At 34.4% G+C, this 19,603-nt stretch overlaps 1 protein-coding gene and 1 long non-coding RNA gene across 3 annotated transcripts; one reads left to right on the forward strand and one right to left on the reverse strand.

Annotated features, from left to right (window-relative positions):
- Nucleotides 1-867: 867 nt before the first annotated feature.
- LOC130441836 (protein FAM13A) lies at nt 868-19,218 on the reverse strand. Of its 2 annotated transcripts, XM_056775645.1 has the most exons (6): nt 19,109-19,218; nt 16,669-16,977; nt 10,156-10,571; nt 6,558-7,305; nt 2,896-3,111; nt 868-1,372 (listed from the first exon to the last, which is right to left on the reverse strand). In XM_056775645.1, exons 3-6 carry the CDS (start codon nt 10,554-10,556, stop codon nt 983-985), a joined length of 1,755 nt encoding a protein of 584 aa, XP_056631623.1. In that variant the 5' UTR covers nt 10,557-10,571; nt 16,669-16,977; nt 19,109-19,218; the 3' UTR covers nt 868-982. The 2 variants fall into 2 exon arrangements, with proteins under 2 accessions (XP_056631623.1, XP_056631624.1); XM_056775646.1 differs by lacking the exons at nt 16,669-16,977; nt 19,109-19,218 and adding an exon at nt 14,129-14,288 and having other exon boundaries at nt 873-1,372.
- LOC130441837 (uncharacterized) lies at nt 7,886-9,205 on the forward strand. Its single transcript, XR_008909640.1, has 3 exons — nt 7,886-8,163; nt 8,323-8,508; nt 8,925-9,205. It is a non-coding gene; the product is annotated as an uncharacterized LOC130441837 (long non-coding RNA).
- Nucleotides 19,219-19,603: the final 385 nt, after the last annotated feature.

Below are 19,603 nucleotides of genomic sequence, written 5' to 3' on the forward strand. Positions count from 1 at the left end.
AGGAATTTGATGAGGAGAAATGATTTCTTTTTCATCATCGTTCATTGTTATTCATTAATTTAGACAAAACTTCGGATAAAACAAATAATTTCATAAAATTAAAAAGATTATGCAAAATCATCGAAATAAAACTGTCAACTGTCAACATTGAAGTGGCTAGAGTCACTCCAGAGCGTTCAGAGAGTGTTTTGCAGTCACTTTCAGTACATGGAACACTCAAAACGCAACTTTCGGTATGTAAATGAATACAGAACGAACAACTTTCAAATGACGTCGCCTAAAATATGAATTTTGGAGGTATCAAGCACAAGGAATTTGATGAGGAGAAATGATTTCTTTTTCATTATCGTTCATTGTTATTCATTAATTTAGACAAAACTTCGGATAAAACAAATAATTTCATAAAATTAAAAAGGTTATGCAAAATCATCGAAATAAAACTGTCAACATTGAAGTGGCTAGAGTCACTCCAGAGCGTTCCGAGAGTGTTTTGCAGTCACTTTCAGTACATGGAACACTCAAAACGCAACTTTCGGTGTGTAAATGAATACAGAACGAACAACTTTCAAATGACGTCGCCTAAAATATGAATTTTGGAGGTATCAAGCACAAGGAATTTGATGAGGAGAAATGATATATTGACAATGGACAGTAATAACAAAGTTAACTTTGGTGGGTATATTTTGTGCGACGACTGCAGCTCATACTCAAGGGTAAGATAGGAGGGCGCTAGCGAGGGAGAAAGCAACAGAAATATTCGAGGTATAAGAAGGGCTGGTGAATTTTTTCGCTTGGTAATCTTCAACGTCAGGAATACCGGACAAGGCACATGAAAGAATGCCTGTGAAAATAACTGGATACAATAAATAAAACTCATTAAAATGTATATTTTATTTGTATACGCCACATAGGTACATACATATAAAATTAAATCAAAATACATAAAGCAGAATAAAAAATATGAAAGAGTTTCTAGTAATATTTAGCTCATTTTTCCAACAAGAGCCTCCAAAAGTCTCGACTTCGCTTTAATCTTCTTGTATGATACATAAAAATTCTCCATAGGAGCTTTATCTTCCTTTTGGATCATCTTTCCAGTCGTCAGTTGCACATTCAATTCAAATTCCTTTATCTTCCTCTTCAATTGTTTCCTTTCCTCCGTCGTTATCCGAAGTTGTTCGATCAGTTCTTCTTTGGACATAGAGTGAATATTATCTTTCGCCGAGCTATCGGTATCGCTGTCGGTGCTCGTCGAAGGTAAAACGGTTTTTTCCGATTCGGTGTCGTTCGATTGAGACGAAGATGTTGGAGTGACGAAGTTCATAGTTTCGTTTTCGTGGATTGTCGCTAACTCGTTACTGCCAATGTTGTTCTGTAACAAAAATTATAGAATTACATATGGTTTTTACAAAAAATTACCAAACTGGTTTGGACGAGTTCTTTTTATGTCAGCTCCCGTGCTAGTTTCCATGACATGGAAATCATTCCTTAATGTAAAGATTTTCTTAAGTTCGAAGGTTCGATAAGTTTCAATAGATGTTATTCGACGATATCTGACAAAAGTAGACGCCAATTCATCTGAATATTTAAGAATTTATGTGATTCGACAATATCTGACAAAAGTAGACGCCAATTCACCTGAATAAGCTTCAATAGATGTTATTCGACAATATCTGACAAAAGTAGACGCCAATTCACCCGAATGAGCTTCAATAGATGTTATTCGACGATATCTGACAAAAGTAGACGCCAATTCATCTGAATATTTAAGAATTTATGTGATTCGACAATATCTGACAAAAGTAGACGCCAATTCACCTGAATAAGCTTCAATAGATGTTATTCGACAATATCTGACAAAAGTAGACGCCAATTCATCTGAATATTTAAGAATTTATGTGATTCGACAATATCTGACAAAAGTAGACGCCAATTCATCTGAATATTTAAGAATTTATGTGATTCGACAATATCTGACAAAAGTAGACGCCAATTCATCTGAATATTTAAGAATTTATGTGATTCGACAATATCTGACAAAAGTAGACGCCAATTCATCTGAATATTTAAGAATTTATGTGATTCGACAATATCTGACAAAAGTAGACGCCAATTCACCTGAATGAGCTTCAATAGATGTTTTTCGACCATATCTGACAAAAGTAGACGCCAATTTACCTGAATAAGCTTCAATAGATGTTTTTCGACAATATCTGACAAAAGTAGACGCCAATTCATCTGACTATTCAAGAATTTATGTGATTCGACCTCAATAGACATCAGAAAATATCAAACCACATGAAGTGACAGTCAACATCAATTGCCTTCAATAGATAATAATCGACAATACTAACAAGTACAAAACTGGCTGAGAAAAAGATTCGTTGGATAGAATTTGATAGGACAAGGAAAATTTTTATAGGAAGATGGTTTGTTGGAGCGGATCCTGATATAGGAATAGCTCCTCTGCAGGGTTGGGGTTGTGGTGGTTGCGTGAGGTTGTGTTTACTTAAATAAGAAAACTTGAATTGAATATTATGTATTAAGTCTACGAGGGAATCCATATAGAAAAACGCGCCTTTCATTTCACCTCGTAGGTGGCGAGGAAACGAAAAATATATTTGCGAAAAACTGATTTTCGTCGATTGTTGATTGTCACTTGTTACTTATCACTTGTTACTTGTTACTTGTTACTTGTCACTTGTTACTCGTCACTTGTTACTTGTCACTTGTTACTTGTCACTTGTTACTTGTTACTTGTTACTTGTTACTTGTCACTTGTTACTTGTCACTTGTCATTTGTTACTTGTCAGTAATGGTTCACACAACAAAAATTTATGGTTGAATATTTTATGCCTAAACTATAATTTTTATTTGTAATTATGACACACTTACCGATGTTAACTTTGATATCATTCTCTTTAACGTGCGATATCTATCGTAGAAAGGTCGAACTACATCACGGTCAGCTTTTGTATTTGGTCGTCCATGAATCGATTCTAGAAATAGTAAAGCCTTTTGGACGGCAACTTTTTCTTCCACCAACTGTTCCGAAGACATTTCTTCCAGATTACAGCTCCGATTTGCAGCTTCTCGTTTCGATGTTAATTTCTGAAAATTAAATATTAATTGGAAACATTTTATTATGGTAACGAAATACAGATTTCGGTAATGAATTGAAAAATGACAGGAAAGGAAACTAGAAATTGTTTTAGAAAACAATTAAACACGACGAAATATACATTAAGGATGAAGATGGTGGAACTTAAATAAAGGAAAATAAACGAAAACAAGTCGTATTTCACTTAACTACTGATGAGAACAGGATATCATTGAAAAAATAAAGAAATTAATAACATAAGCGATGAAGACGACAACCATAAAAACGGAAAAAGGATAACGGAAGAAGTTACAGCTGAAATGTTAAAAACTATGTTGACTTATTTACAAAATTATGCAACATAGCTTGTAATACAACAAAAATACCAAAATACAAAAAATTGAGACCAAAAATAGAAAATTCTTTGGTTGATACTTATTTCCCAAAGACAAAAATGTACAGGCTCGTGTATTATATACATCAAAGAACTAGATAAAGCTGTCCGCCGCCGCAGATGCATTATTTGCATTTATCGGTATGAAGAAAGCTTTTGACAAAGTACCAAGTACCAAAGTACCAAAGTACGGTCCTTCTAGATGTAAACCTCCAAGATCTACAAAAAAACTTTGAGATCTGGAAGAGTACACCGAAGCAGTTTGTTTTGAGAATCAATGTAGAACACACTATAGCACTCAAACAACAACCAATTAATGTAGAATTAGAGCAGTTGTAGATTACCAAGAGAATTGAAAAAGCCTCAAATTGATATTTCAGTATAAAGCTGCTCAATCTATAAAAAAGAAGGTTCAAGAAAGGTTAAACTAAATCTTTCAAACAAAATTTATAGATCAACATTGAGTTACGACCGTGAAGCATGGACTGTCACTAATAGATAAAAAATGCATTGCAAGCTGCAGGGATGAAGTATGTTAGATGAGGAAGAGATGTCATACTCGAGGAATTCATTGAGCAAACACAGTTTAGATTGGAAGGAATGGAATATTGGAGACCAGTGAAAAGAGTATGAGACTCGAAACTAAGTAGAAATAAACAAAGAAGACTTGGAGCAACATTGAGTTACGATCGTGAAGCATGGACTGTCACTAATAGATAAAAAATGCATTGCAAGCTGCAGGGATGAAGTATGTTAGATGAGGAAGAGATGTCATACTCGAGGAATTCATTGAGCAAACACAGTTTAGATTGGAAGGAATGAGATATTCGAGACCAGTGAAAAGAGTATGGGACTCGAAACTAAGTGGAAATAAACAAAGAAGACTTGGAGCAACATTGAGTTACGATCGTGAAGCATGGACTGTCACTAATAGATAAAAAATGCATTGCAAGCTGCAGGGATGAAGTATGTTAGATGAGGAAGAGATGTCATACTCGAGGAATTCATTGAGCAAACACAGTTTAGATTGGAAGGAATGAGATATTCGAGACCAGTGAAAAGAGTATGGGACTCGAAACTAAGTGGAAATAAACAAAGAAGACTTGGAGCAACATTGAGTTACGATCGTGAAGCATGGACTGTCACTAATAGATAAAAAATGCATTGCAAGCTGCAGGGATGAAGTATGTTAGATGAGGAAGAGATGTCATACTCGAGGAATTCATTGAGCAAACACAGTTTAGATTGGAAGGAATGAGATATTCGAGACCAGTGAAAAGAGTATGGGACTCGAAACTAAGTGGAAATAAACAAAGAAGACTTGGAGCAACATTGAGTTACGATCGTGAAGCATGGACTGTCACTAATAGATAAAAAATGCATTGCAAGCTGCAGGGATGAAGTATGTTAGATGAGGAAGAGATGTCATACTCGAGGAATTCATTGAGCAAACACAGTTTAGATTGGAAGGAATGAGATATTCGAGACCAGTGAAAAGAGTATGGGACTCGAAACTAAGTGGAAATAAACAAAGAAGACTTGGAGCAACATTGAGTTACGATCGTGAAGCATGGACTGTCACTAATAGATAAAAAATGCATTGCAAGCTGCAGGGATGAAGTATGTTAGATGAGGAAGAGATGTCATACTCGAGGAATTCATTGAGCAAACACAGTTTAGATTGGAAGGAATGGAATATTCGAGACCAGTGAAAAGAGTATGGGACTCGAAACTAAGTAGAAATAAACAAAGAAGACTTGGAGCGACATGGGATAAAGTTACTGGTAGTATACTCGAGGAAAAAGATATAAAATGGAGTGGGAACCAAAAAAGATATCCACGTGGAATAAATCTTTTCACTTCTTTCAAAATAGCTTTTAATATTACTTCAACTTTTTCTTTGAATCATCTCTATCGATATATTTTTATTCATCAACGTTTCCTTTAAACATCTTCGCTTCTCCTAATTTATTTGTATGCGGTCCTCGTATGTTTCCACTATCGTTTTTGTATTTCTAACACTTGTTATATATCGAGATATAAAAACTACCAGTTAATTATTTTGATTTTAGAATTTTTTCTCCGCTTAAATATCACTTTCACTTTTTAACTATTGTAGACTGATGTTTGTAATTTTGTTATCGAGTCGTATTCGTGACTTCCTACCGTATGTTATCATGTACATACGAAAACGATACGAATCTACGTCATTTTAAATTACTCTGTTGTACAAATTGCAAATATTTTTGATTGACGTAGTTAAATTTTTACTGTCGTTTATCAAAAATCGTGCTCAGGTCATTTTAGTAAACTCAGAAGTCGTGGTTTCAACAAGATGGACCACCAAATGAATATCTCGCAGTATCTGATCCAAATTATCCAAATCGGTGAATAGGGAGGCGAGGATCGATATAACGGCCAGCACGATCTCCTGATCTGATGCTATTAGACTTGTTTTTACGAGGGTATGTCAAAAATACTGTATACAAAACGAAACACCGAATTTTGAAGTTCGTTTTTAAAAACTATGCTTGGCTTATCTTGTCCTGTGTCGTCAATAGGGTTGAGATAACCCCTCTCGCGGGAGTTCCAATTCACGGGGTAAGAAATAGTTGAATAGATGGTGATGGAACCCCAGGTACATGCGGGTACATTTTTGAGGCATCCGCAAGAAGACTTAACGACCGTTTTCCGTATTAAAGGCTGTTTTTTACGCTTTCGCACATTTCGATTTAGTAAAACCCGCGCATCAAGTCCAGAGTGGCGAAATATTGACACCCGACAAGTTCATCTAACCCCCCAACTCGACACTCTTAAGTTTTTCTGGCACACCTTGTATCTGGCGTCAATAGCAACGAAACGGTTGATACTAATTGTTCACCCCATCTGTGTACTAGTTTTTATATTCCTGAGGGAGAATCTCCTGTCGAGGATTTAAGGTTACATCTTCAGATGCTTTAAATATTGGATTTAGTTTGTAGAAAGTACTTGCAAGTTTCACATAGACATAATAAGATGATTAATATATACCAAATCCGCCATTTTATAGAACACAACACTTACCTTCTCCATTTCATTGATGGTTGCTTGCAAATTAACCACACTGAGTTGTTTCGTTCTGTCTTCTGCGGGTAACAAAGTACTACCATTCGAAATGTCCGCCAATTGTCTTTGGTCTCGTTTTAACGAACTCAAATCCGTATACAACTTCTTAATATTCTTGTCTGTCATTTTTTCCGCGTGCGACGGCCTATAACCGTGTTTCGTTTCGAACTCATTCTCGTATTTCTTTATTTTCTTCTTGATGCCGTTAATCTGTTTGGCGATTTTGTATAATCTTTCGTCTAAAGGATTCTGCGGTTTGTTTTCTATGTTACTGGTGACTTTAGGAACGTCGGGGTCTAAGTAGATCCTGTGCGTAGCGATAATCGAGTTCCTCGGGGAAGACAATAATCGATTTGAAGCAACCACGGGCATTATTTCCGTCGTTTCGGTTCTGTCTCGAGACGTTTGCGATAACAAAGGTTCCGAACAATCGACTTGTTCGTGTAAAGTCGACCAATCGACTACCGGCGAAACTAATTCTTGAGTTGGACTAGGAGATCTTTCTCTTTCGTCTATGTGCAATTGGAGGAAACCCGAGGAATTATCTTGTTCTTGTTGTGGATAATTCGATTTTTTATTATGATCTTTCGTGTCGGGTAATATTTCAGGTTTGTACTTTGTTCTTGGAAAGCATTTCACTTTTAGTCGTTTCGTGGGGTGCTTTTTTCCCTTTAAAGTCAAAGGTCTGGCAAATCTTTCATTAGATCTACAAAAAAAAACAAAATACTAAAAATTTATATATAAGAGTAAGCAATCACTTCAGCGCAACTGTCATGTGTCAAGGCCAGCGTGCTAACTACCAACTACACGACGAATGATGTAAATACATTGAGCTAGTAGATAGATAAAATTGCAACGACATTTCTTCCAGATATTCAGGATTGATGGCATTTACACCGTATTTTGATCGGGATAAACCAGATTAACAAGTTACAAAAACTCTTGTTTTAACAACATCACTAGCGTTCCCTGCTCGTTGGAAATTTTATTTTACGGATAAACCTCGTACATTAAGTGGTTTCCGAAACGAACACATGTCAAATATGTCAATTAATTATTACTTTGGCGCGTGAAATTCAGTGTCAGCGAAACATAGAACTAATTCATTATCAGACTCCGAAATACCAACATAGCGAGTTCATGCTAGCGTTTACTATTAGGTTATGACATGCGCAATACATCGAGGAATTGTAGATAGATAGAAATTGATCCTCGTATTCGTCAGCTTTCAGTTTTTGCGCACGAGTAAAGGACTCGAAGTGAAACGAAATGAAACGAATTCCTTGCAAAGTTGCACGAGCGTATGGACTTCGAACTTATTTTTTGGTGTTTTATTTTTGAATGTTTGTCAATCTGGATTCTGAAGTTAAGTTGCAATCATGCATCGAGAAATAACCAAGATTATTGAATGAACAACACAAGGTGTTTGATATTGTTTGTTTATTAGCGATTTGCATTTTTGTGCATTTAAAAGTTAATATTTGTTGTGAATTTACTTACTCAATATGAGTAAACGAGTAAAGACCTACTGTGTACCAGGATCCACGAATAAGCAACTGATAAGGTGAGTAAATAATATTTACTATTTATCAACATAAAAATATTTAAATAGAAATCAAGTTGATATCTATACGAGTATAACTTTTTTCTTCCTAACCTCATTAATTTGTATTTAGGAAATCATTTTGTTGAATGATTTTATCCTTATTTTACTTTTTTATAGACATTCCATTCTTACGAATGAAGACGTTTGCAGAATTTGGTTGCAAAGAATGAATAAACCCAAGTTAATGCTTGCAGATACAGTATTATCATCACATAGAATGTGTGATATTCATTTTGAACCAATTTGTACAAAACTTCAATGACAGTTTAAAATAACTTTCACTACCAACTCTACATTTACCTGGTAAGTACTTATATTTACTGTGACAATAAACCTCTTATGAATCCTAGTTAAAAGTGATGTCCCAATTTATAAACCATAGAAACTCAAAATATATAGGATTAGAGCTTGTCGTTCCTGATGTGGCAGGTTCAGTAGCGAAGAAATGATTTAAAAGTCTCAAATGCCACTTGTGTAAATATATAATATTGTCAAACGAATTAATTAAGACAAATTCATTAATATATTCTAGGGAATATAAATTGCTTTCAGCAAAATTCTGTGATTTTTCTGATAAAATTTTCAAAAGATTGTCTCAGTTAACCAATTCGTTAGGTATAAAGAAACAAATATTTTGTTTGGAGGTTTTGACAGACATTTCCTCAATATTTTGTTCAGATCATAAGGATTCTGTAAATATGTTTATAAATATTTTGAAGGGCAAAGATCAACAATATAAAGACTACGATGTTGTGATGAATATGGCATATATTAAATATAGGGAAAGCTGCAAAAAAGACAATGGTAATCATTAATTAACCATGGTTATGAAATCAGTTTTTTATATACCATTGTATGTACCATGTACAACCAGAAACACTTTTTAAACACGCCTACATCTCACTGGACAGTCCTAAGCCTGCTAAAGTGTGAAGAAAAATTTTTTGTTTGAGGATATAGTTATAAAATGTCAAAAAGAAAATAAAAATTATAATAATCATCCTGCGTTTCAATATTCCATCTACCTATATCTTATACGAACCATTTAATTGTGAAATTTAGATGTTCAGACCTGATTGTCACATAAATTGTACATAAAACCAAAATATTTTATAAAATACTTCATGTAAACAGCATTTTAATTTCAGGTATTTATATTTTCTTGTAAACAACAATAATTGAAATTTGAAATGTTAACAAAATGAAAGTATTTTGCATATTTTCAAATTTCCCGCGAAATTAGCATGGATATGAACCTTTGATTGTAGAAATCTTATTTCTTGGTACTAAACGAATTTGAGAGATGTCGCTAGGATCGAACTTTGTCTTCAAATTTTTATACAGAGTGGCAGATCTATCGAGTATATAATCTTTGGTCGGAGCGAGTAATATAGTGGACGAAATTGATAGACAAAACAGTCGTTATTGGAGCGAAAGTGAACCTCGTTTATTCATATAAATGGAAATGAAATGTATGACGATCACATAACAGAACTAAATCACGTATTGTCTCAGTGCAATTAATTGACTACTAAGTGTCACTCACTAAAACGTACTTCGTACTATATTTAGTCGAGTAGAGTTCGCAATACGAAAGAGTACAGTAAACAAGTCTTGGTTTGCACCAATATGATTTACACTAAATCAATTGCAGTTTACAAAAACGTCTCTATGTAAAATTTTTCATATTATTTTCAACTTTCCACATTAGTATATGTTTAAACGCAAATAAATTGAGTTATTGAGCAGTTATGGGGGCCTTACTCGTCGGAAAACTTTAAAGGGGATAGTGTTAATTAAATTATCGATGTTGCAGGATTTCTGCGGGTTTTCTCTGTTGGTCTATATCGAGACTATTCTAAAATAAAACCACGTCTTTTATCCACGCAAATTAATTCGACGATTAACTCTTTGTAAACAGACTTTAATGATAAATATTATGAATCTTACCTTCTTTTTTCGTGTTCGTAATCTTCGTAAGTTAAAGATTTGTCGGACGCCTTTTTGGAAGAAGCATTATAAATTCTATCTGCAGAATTGGATCTATGACATTGGAAATCTTCACTACTCGATACTCTTCTAATATTATTATTGTTTTCTACGTGTTTCTTCTGAGCAGGTCTTTCTTCGGAATTGGACCTGATCACCTTACGCTCCTGGCATAGAGAACTTATACTTTCTTGTCTTTCTTTTCTCTTTCTTGCCTTACAAGTCGCTTTTGCTTCGTCGTATGTCGTCGGTAACGATGAATTTTTATTTATAAAAGCGTTATTTATAATTCTCTTCTGTTTACCTATTTTCGCGTCGTGTAGTTTCGTAACTACGTCTTCCTTTCTAGTCGGACCTTTCATTCTAACCTATTCGTTCTGAAATAAAATGTGCGCTTATTTATAGGAAAAAAAACTACGCGTACCGAATTCGTACTAAGAAATATCGATACTAACAACAAATCGATCGTATTGATATTTACCGGAATTTTCCGGTAACCTTCCTTGTACTACCGTATTAACAATGTCACAACATTTATATTGAAACGGTCATCAACGATAAAAAAATTTAATCGTTTACTGTTATAGTATATTTAAAGTCAATGTGCAAGTTCCTCTGTATCAGTTCCTGGAAGGTGGGACTGTCAGCTGTCCATCCATCTCTCGAGTGGTTCTCTTTTCCCTATTGGTTTCCCTTCAAGTGGCAGTCTGTTCTTTTTTTTCTTTGTCTACCCCATCTTACGATGTCTTGCACCTCACATTGTTCCCTGATTCGATCTGCTCTTGTTTTTCCCACTACAGTCCTGAGCGTTTTTATTTCATCTACCCGAAGCATTCTTTGATACTCTGATACAAGTCTTATAGATCCTAACCTTGCTATTCTTTCTCATGCAGCCCGATATGGCTTCGTTGATCTGGCTTCTTAGGTCTTTCACTGGGTCGTTATAACTCGACAGGTCCATACCCAGGTCTTTAAATTATTGTTGTAATCATTTTCTGGCCTGTGTAGTTATCTCTGTGGGTCGTCCTGAAAATAGCTGCATACCACGCTTTTATTCTGTCCCATTCGGTACCCCATATTTAGTGATGAAACTTCCCCTATAATTCTGTCCATTAAAAGATTGAACAGAAATGGGCTGAGGCTGTCGCCCTGCCTGATCCTTCCTGGTGTTGGTATTGAGACTGCGGACTGCTCTTACGACGGTGTCTGGCGTTTCTTTCGATATATGATGTCGGAGAGACGGACCCTATCAAATGCCTTGGTAAAATCGATGATGCAGGAAATATTTATTGCATTAGGATAATGAACGAGGTTAGATAGAATTCGAATTAGTCGATCATCCGCCGTATTATCCAGATTTGATACCATTTGCAAAACTTTTTAGAATCTAGAGAATAGGGTTTTTAAAATGAACCGGAGTCGTTTATTGTGGTGTGGGTCACCGTGAATTCACTCCAATTAGTCAAACGGTAAATACAGAGTACTAGTTAGCCATTTTGAGGTGCTATTAGTCTTAAACGACCAGTTTTGGCGGCAGAAAATCCACGGATCTTTCAACACGAAAATGCGTGACGTGATTGTGACTTAGAGAAAAGTCCAAACGTCAAATTTTATCTTTCTTTCAAAAAATTATTAAAGAAACTAATTTTGAAATGGAAGAGACCTAAAATCAAGGAGATTTACAAATCAAAAGGTCTGGAAAATAAGAAATTAAAGAAATTTGAATTTTTATACGTAAACTAATAATTCATTGAATAAGAGAGAACGTTTGTATATTGATCTTGATAATTTTTGAAATTACGTCGAACAACCTTGTTTTTTTTATGGTTTATCATTGACTCTAGATTTACTATACGTTAAAAAAAGTATAAATATAAATTCAAGTTCAGCCTAACAACTACAAGATAGAGGTTAATAAAATGATAAGTCTATTAATATTTATGAGATTTAAAATAACTTTATTGCAAAGAATTCTTTAAAAAATATAAGAAAAATATATAATGATAGATATTTTGAGACCTGGAAAGTAAATTCTCGGAAAGATTGTGAAAATTTGAGTTATTAGCGCAAAAATCTCGCAATTTAATAACTTCTCTCTAAAAAAGATCAAATTGAAGCATCTAATAGACCAGATAATACCTATTTTTACGATAATTTATACGAGGTATATCCACATTGTAAGTTCCGTTCTATTTATATCAGCGGCAGTGAATTATACGCCATTTCAAATCGCTGCTACCGACATGTTCTTTGTAGTAGTTGCGTTTTCTAAACGCAAATAAGAAGGAGTTGAATTTATCGCCAAATCTGCGAGGTTTACGATGAAGAACTGGTTACTGATGAAATTGTTCACGCAACTGAAGAGGAGCTCAAGCAAAACCGTATCTAAGTTTATAATTTTAGTGCTTTTGCTTTGAAATTTCCGGATATCTTCTAGCACAAATCACTAAATCACGAACATGTTATTGAAAAACTGAAATTTCGAAAGCTTTGTTCAAGTTGCGTACTCAAAATTCTTACTGGACAACAAGTGGACTGAGGGCTTCATTTTTTGACCCGGCGAATGAAATTTGGGCGAGTCTAAGCAAATCTGGACATCTTGAAAACTAATGGGCACTGTTTTTTGGGATAGAAAAGGCGTTTTGTCAATTCATCAATCAGTCACGTAATACAGAACAAATGCCGAGGATTATAATCAAAAGGTATTGGTTTCCACGATCCTACCAGCCACATCCTGCGAAGTTGACAAAAAAACCCTTAAAGGAAGTTAACTGGGACATGTTTGACCAACCTCAAGATAATTTCTTCTTATACATGATTGATAACACAGACTGCAAACTTCTACGAAGAAAACACTTTAACAAGCGCCCTCAATGTTCCGAAAACTGTGTAAAAATTTTGTTAAACAGTTCATGATTAAGATCTTTTGGTACTAGTTACTACTACATACATTTTCAATGATTTTTTAGTCGTAATTTCATTGAAAACACAAAATTTAAAGCAACCTAATCAATATTGCCAGACGAGACTTTCGTATCGTAAACAAACAGCTGAGAAATACACTCAAACTGTACGCGAATATCAAAAAAGTTTGTGCAAATTTAGGAAAAAAATTCCTAACTCAACGACTATACCCTGTATCAAGGTTTGTGACATGCGCATGTTTTTGTAAACAAACGATCAGCTGCTAGAGCACCAGCTACGTCATTATGTTTACATTTTTATGTCAAACATAACCTCACTAACATTATGTTCGAGTTATGAGGATGTTTGTTATCTCTTGCTGATCTGGCTATACAAACGAATATATTTCTAACTGAAGAATTTATTGAAACTAAATAGATTAGCAATAAATTTTTTGTACGCTTTTATTGCTCTATTAAATGAACGCAACTCACAGATATATATCCACTTCTTTAATAAAGTATTTTCCTTCGGATAACGATGGTAGGATACATTTTTTTTATTCAATTTCGTGTTTTTAAAACTATTTTTGCATCCATTCATTTGCGTTTTATTGAAGAGAAACCATTTTTAATTAATTAATGCAAGCAACTATTGTTACTTTTACAATTTTGACAGATGCTAGCGCTGTTGCCGTTCTCACAGTTGTGAAGAACCGGTGACGTCACTTGTCTACCGCGCATCTTGTTATTGTCACAAACCTTCTGTTATTCTAGTAACCTCGCCCTGTATAATCGACGAACGTCACAAGAACATTGCCTAAGTTAGTGCCTACTAAGTAATCTTGAGATTATCGTATACGTAATACTCTTAAATGGACAGATTCAGTAAGTGAAAGCCGGTCCTGCGCATTCTCAAGCATGCGCAGTATAGATAAAATGTTTCGAACGAGAACTGTCCATATTGGAGTATTATATATTACATAACCATAACCTCGCTTAACATAAAAAATACTCGTATCGAATTGTACCTTTAAAAATATCCTGTGTACTTTATTAACACGAATTCACTTTATTACTGTTATTTGGACCACAATTATAAACAAATTTGAACCGACGTGACTCTATTAACTAATTATTTTATTTCGGAATTAATAAAAGATCGATTCGTGCACCGGCATTTATTTCAATGTCAAGTCGATAAAATGTACAGGGTTCGTCTGAAAATGCCGGCACTTATGAATATAAGTTGGGAAATATATTTGCGCACACATTCTCACTAAAATGTCATTTTGGACAATTATTCTGTTGATAATGATCGTCGAAGTGAGTCGTTATATGGTAATGGGAAAAATTGAGTGTCAAGATGTAATTAAAATTTTGTTTTGTAAATTTTCTTGTATCTTTGGAACGCCAGTCGGTAATTCTTTAGTCGATATATTCAATCTTAGTCTACGTATCTCATTATTAGTTATTCTGTCAAGTCTCGTCTATTCGTAATTTAGGTGCGAATAATTATAGTCCGGTCAAATTAAAACAAAAAAATAAGAGTGAAGCTACATAAATTCCCATCAAGATGAAAATCAATAAAATTAATCAAAATACAATTGAAAATAAAATTTAAATGTTCCCCATCATTTCCGTTCAAGGTCAAAGGTCAAAAAAATGAGTTTTTCGCGATTATTAGCAAAACGGTAAGTTTTATCATGAAAATACCTCCGATGAAAATTGTAGATCATAAAATTATCTACAAAAAACGTATTCATACTTTTTTTCCTACGAGCTACCGTTTCTGAGATATAAGGATTTAAAAAGTTGTAAAAGTTTACAGATTTACTGTAGTATTTAATGGCTCATTGCGTCAATTGATGAGTTATTTAATGAGCTTATGACAGTTCCAACCAGTCAAAAAAAATTTCTTACAAATACTCACAACAAGTCTCGGTTCATTTCAATGTTGTAAGAAAAGTTATTAAATACGATAACTTTTTGAACCCTTATATCTCAGAAACGGTGGCTCGTAGGAAAAAAAGTATTGATACGTTTTTTGTAGATAATTTTATGATCTACAATTTTCAACTGAGGTATTTTTAGGATAAAACTCAGCGTTTTGCTGAAAATTGCGAAAAACTTATTTTTTTGACATTTGTCTTTGTCTGTGCTGTCTAATGCATCCCCGTATCCGTTCCAGTATATTTTTCCGTTGTTTTTAATCCTGGATATTTGAATGTATCTACAGGTTTTCATTTACTTCTAGGTTATTTACTTTTCTATCCCTATTCTGTTTTCTGAAAGTTTATTTCTCGCATCGCCACACAACCCAGATCCTCCTCATTCTGTACTATGATACTATGACTAATTGTAATCTGCAAAGTTTAATGAGTATAGGTGTTCATTTCTGACTGGAATTCCTTTTCCCTCGCCCTTCTTTTTCCAATATTTTCGCGTGTATTCCATGTTTTCAACAGAGTAGATGGTGTCAAACAAATCAAGTTCTAGTTGTTACGAATCCGTTGCTGGTGTTATGTCAAGAGTAGATGTGATCTATTGTAGATCTTTCTGGTGTGAATCCTGCCTTTTCCTTATCTATTTTCTCTTATATTTATTCATTGGAACAGGCTTCGTAGTATTCGTCGGAGGTTTTTGGATCCGAATTTGATTAATTCCGTTACGATTCCTCCTGATAAGTTTTTACTGTTTTATGGACTTCTTCTGAATTCATTCGAATTCGGTTTTCCTCCGGACTATATAAACTTTAGTTTCTGCAAGTTTCTAGGCCCTTCCATCTTTCCAGACGTACAGCAAGGTCCATATGTTTGAAAAAACTTTTACTCAACTTACGAACACACCGTACAAGTCCGTCTTTACAATCTTGTTTTAACTTTGCTTCGTTGTATGTTTTTTGTTAGTGTATTCGCAATCACGTGACCTTAAACGCCAGTTTAAACCACACAAATAGACTTTTCCACGTTTTATAGATGGCGTTTAACGACAAACTTCGATTAGGTTAGGTTAGGTTTAAACGTCACTTGTGGTATAGGGGTAATTTAAACTTTAGAACCTAACCTAACTTTTTCAAATTGTTTTATAATATTATTTGAGTGGAGAGTTTCCATTATATAAAATTCTCGTTCCTTGTATCATATTTTGAGATTCCATTTTGTTCCATAGCATGAAACTTTGGATTCTAACCTAGCTTTTCCAAACTGTTCAACGTTTTACGATATTACCTTGATTAAAGAATTGTTTTTGATAAAATAACTGAAGATATACATATATTCGACGATGGGGATGAATAAGTTTACAAATTTTACTCAATTTCAATGTAGTATCAGCAGGTAAATAGAATTTTAGTTGGCTCAAGCTTAATTAGTAGCAGATAGTTTAATTTGGGGGTAATAACTGACAAAAAAAATGGATTCAACTATAACCTACAAAAATAGAGCAACTTTGGTTTATTCTTGGTTCAAACTAGAGACTAATCCATAGTTTAAACTACAGTTTGATCCCCAATTTTACCTCAAGTTTACAAGGTTGATAACAGAAATTATTGGGAAACAATCAAACTCACCTCTTCTTAGGGAGCCACTGCAAATAAATCCGGTTACTTATGAAAAATTTATACCTCCTACGTATAGAAATGATTAACGAAATTGATGAATATGCAATAGTTATTTTTTTTTTTTTTTATAAATTTAACGATGTTTATGGAGTTATGACTCGGAACACATGGGGTTCATATCTCTATCTCGACACATATCGCAATCTATGGCTGTTTCAGAAAATGCGTTGAGACCAGCCGAAATTTCAGCATGAGAGTGATTACACCCCACGAAATAGTCTTAAAGGCCCGGGTCACCAGGCACTCACTAATTAGAACCTGAAACAAAAAACACAAAATTAATATGGGGTTTAACTAAAACTTGTTCTGATTACTACAAAGACCCATTTTAAATATCCCGCCTCTCCACCTAGTACTGGAAAGCGCACCAGGAGAAAAATCACTTAGAATATTCATCGCCAAAGAAAAACCGTTCCGAAAAATCATTGGATAACCTTAGACAACAAATGAATTAAAGCTGTTAAGCTATAAACCAGAGAGAGAGTTCCAAAGGGGCACTGATGTCTCAATAGAAACCTGAAGATGCTAGACTTAGTAGAGAGGACGAAACCTCCATCTACATTCTCTCGAAATACTATGGAAATCCAAAGCACTACACCTGAGAGCGGATGAAATAGATAACGTGATATTTCCGAACAATTTTTAGAGAAAATGCTCAAATTAGTAATTAAGCGGGGCCCCGCGAGGTCCCCACCTGCTCGCGGGTTCAGTCCCTCTTAGACCCTTCCAAAATCCGACGCTACACATTTTCGACTTTCTAAAAGGAGTGGAATTAACAGATCAGCGGTAAACACTGGGCTCCCCAGTATCGCAACGATAAATGGGAACCCCACATTTTCAGCTCATGTTTTCTGTATCTGATCATCACGTTTCTAGTGAAAACAAATTCCAATTGCTCGGCGACGAACGGCCGACAGCTAGAGCTGGATTCCTTTGAAATTAACTAGGGATAGTGGGGACTATCTTGAAGGCTTCGGCAAACCAGCATCAGCAAGTAGGCTGTCAAGAGGTAATACCGAATAAAAGATGGACGTGGGATAAAATTGCCAAGATGTAACTGACGGAAGGACACAAATTGGATCAAAATAAGATTAGATTGTTTTCAGAACTAATATTTGTGACGTGGATCGATTCAAAAAAAAGTTTTTCGTGTTATTCTGCATATTTTTTTCTGTAAATCTTCCCCGCTGTATTTAATGATTTCTGTTGCAATATTATTCTTTCCTGCACTGGTTTTTCAAATTTTCTATCTGTTAGAAGATTTCTTCAAAGTGTTAAGTCCATCTTTTATCTTCTGGATTCGTTAACGGCCTTCCTTCGTAATTCGTTGTCCTGTCTCATATTTTTTAGTAAATTTTTTTAGTTATACGTGTTCTTCAATATTCCGAGTATTCTTTCGGATTTCTGAGTATTTTCTCCAGTTTCTTCTATCACTTCTCCATCGAACCATCATTTCTTGTTTGTCTTCTCCACCTTCTCCATTGATTTTTCTACTTACTTTCTACTAAGTTGTCGTTATTCTTCGATTTGTGCTAAAAATCCTTCTGATTTTCCTACCTCAGTTTTAATTTTACGTTTTATTTACTTTTTCCTTCTATTTCAGCTATTAGCGAACAAATTTTTTTTAGAAAACCTCTAGTAATCTACATAGATTTGACCAATGGTGTAAATTAGACAATATCCACCCCTGTACAGGGTATTTTTCAACATAAAAGATATAATACAACGTACAAAAACGTCCAAAGTAAAAATACTATGGAAAATAATAAAGAGGCTAGATAAAATAAGGAACGAGGCCAACAGACGCGAATTGAACGTAGTGAGAAGAAGAGGAGGAAGTGGAATACAAAAATAGAATAAGAATTTTAATATAAAATTTATATTGGGACGCCGCTGGTGACGGCAGAATCCTTTGTTACTTTTTTTTCTCTCCACTGATTTTTGCCTCTCGTTACATCAACCTTAACGTCTCAAAATTAATTACAAAAGCAATCAATTGACACTTCTAAATATATTTTTTCATTTAAAAACATTATTAATCATTTTATAAACGTTAATAAGTTCAAATACTTCGTCTAGCCCCACCTACATCTAATAAAAAACAAAAAAAAAGAAATAATTCATTCATTAAATTTGTATTATAACCTATAAATCGTATAATCACATAAAAACCCGTGTTAATTGTATCAATAAATTGATAAGTGGGTTTATATTCGTATATATAAATATCTACATAGTGTTACTGGAACGCGATGACGTCAGTGAAAACCAATCAGTTATCGGATTCACGTCAGCGGATGTAATAATGATCTCAAAACAAAAATACTACAAGCTATATTATAAAGGCGTTAACTTTCTCTTACATAATAAGATTAGGAAGCAGACTTACCGTTAATCATTGTTGCATTTAACAATCAATAGACATTATTGTTAAACAAAGCGGAAACGTCGTTTTTTTATGTACGGTATACGATTGTCAACTAACCTTGTATCGATCCCGGGTTCCCGGAGGTGAGGTGGTGGTGGTGGTGGTGGTTCGTTTTAAATGCGCGTACGCACTGGAATACTGGCGCAAAGACTTTAATTAGAAAGATGTTGGGGTAGTAGGACTAGGGCATTTCCACTTGTAGTTGAGGATAAGGATGTAGTTAAGGATTAAAAATCCCATAGGATTTTTAAGTATATAATCAATTTGGATCGTCGTATATATACAAGGTTATGTAGAGATGTTAATAGATCTTACTCAGATTATACAAGAGAAAATAAGGATTTGTAATAATGCGTATTAAATGCAATTATAAAGATGGTTTTTGTTACATTTTTTTTTCAAAACTTAATTGCTCGATAATCAATTTTTTTGTACGATCATTTTAAATATTATTAC

Source organism: Diorhabda sublineata, chromosome 3, assembly GCF_026230105.1.
Source record: "Diorhabda sublineata isolate icDioSubl1.1 chromosome 3, icDioSubl1.1, whole genome shotgun sequence".
Lineage (NCBI taxonomy): Eukaryota > Metazoa > Arthropoda > Insecta > Coleoptera > Chrysomelidae > Diorhabda > Diorhabda sublineata.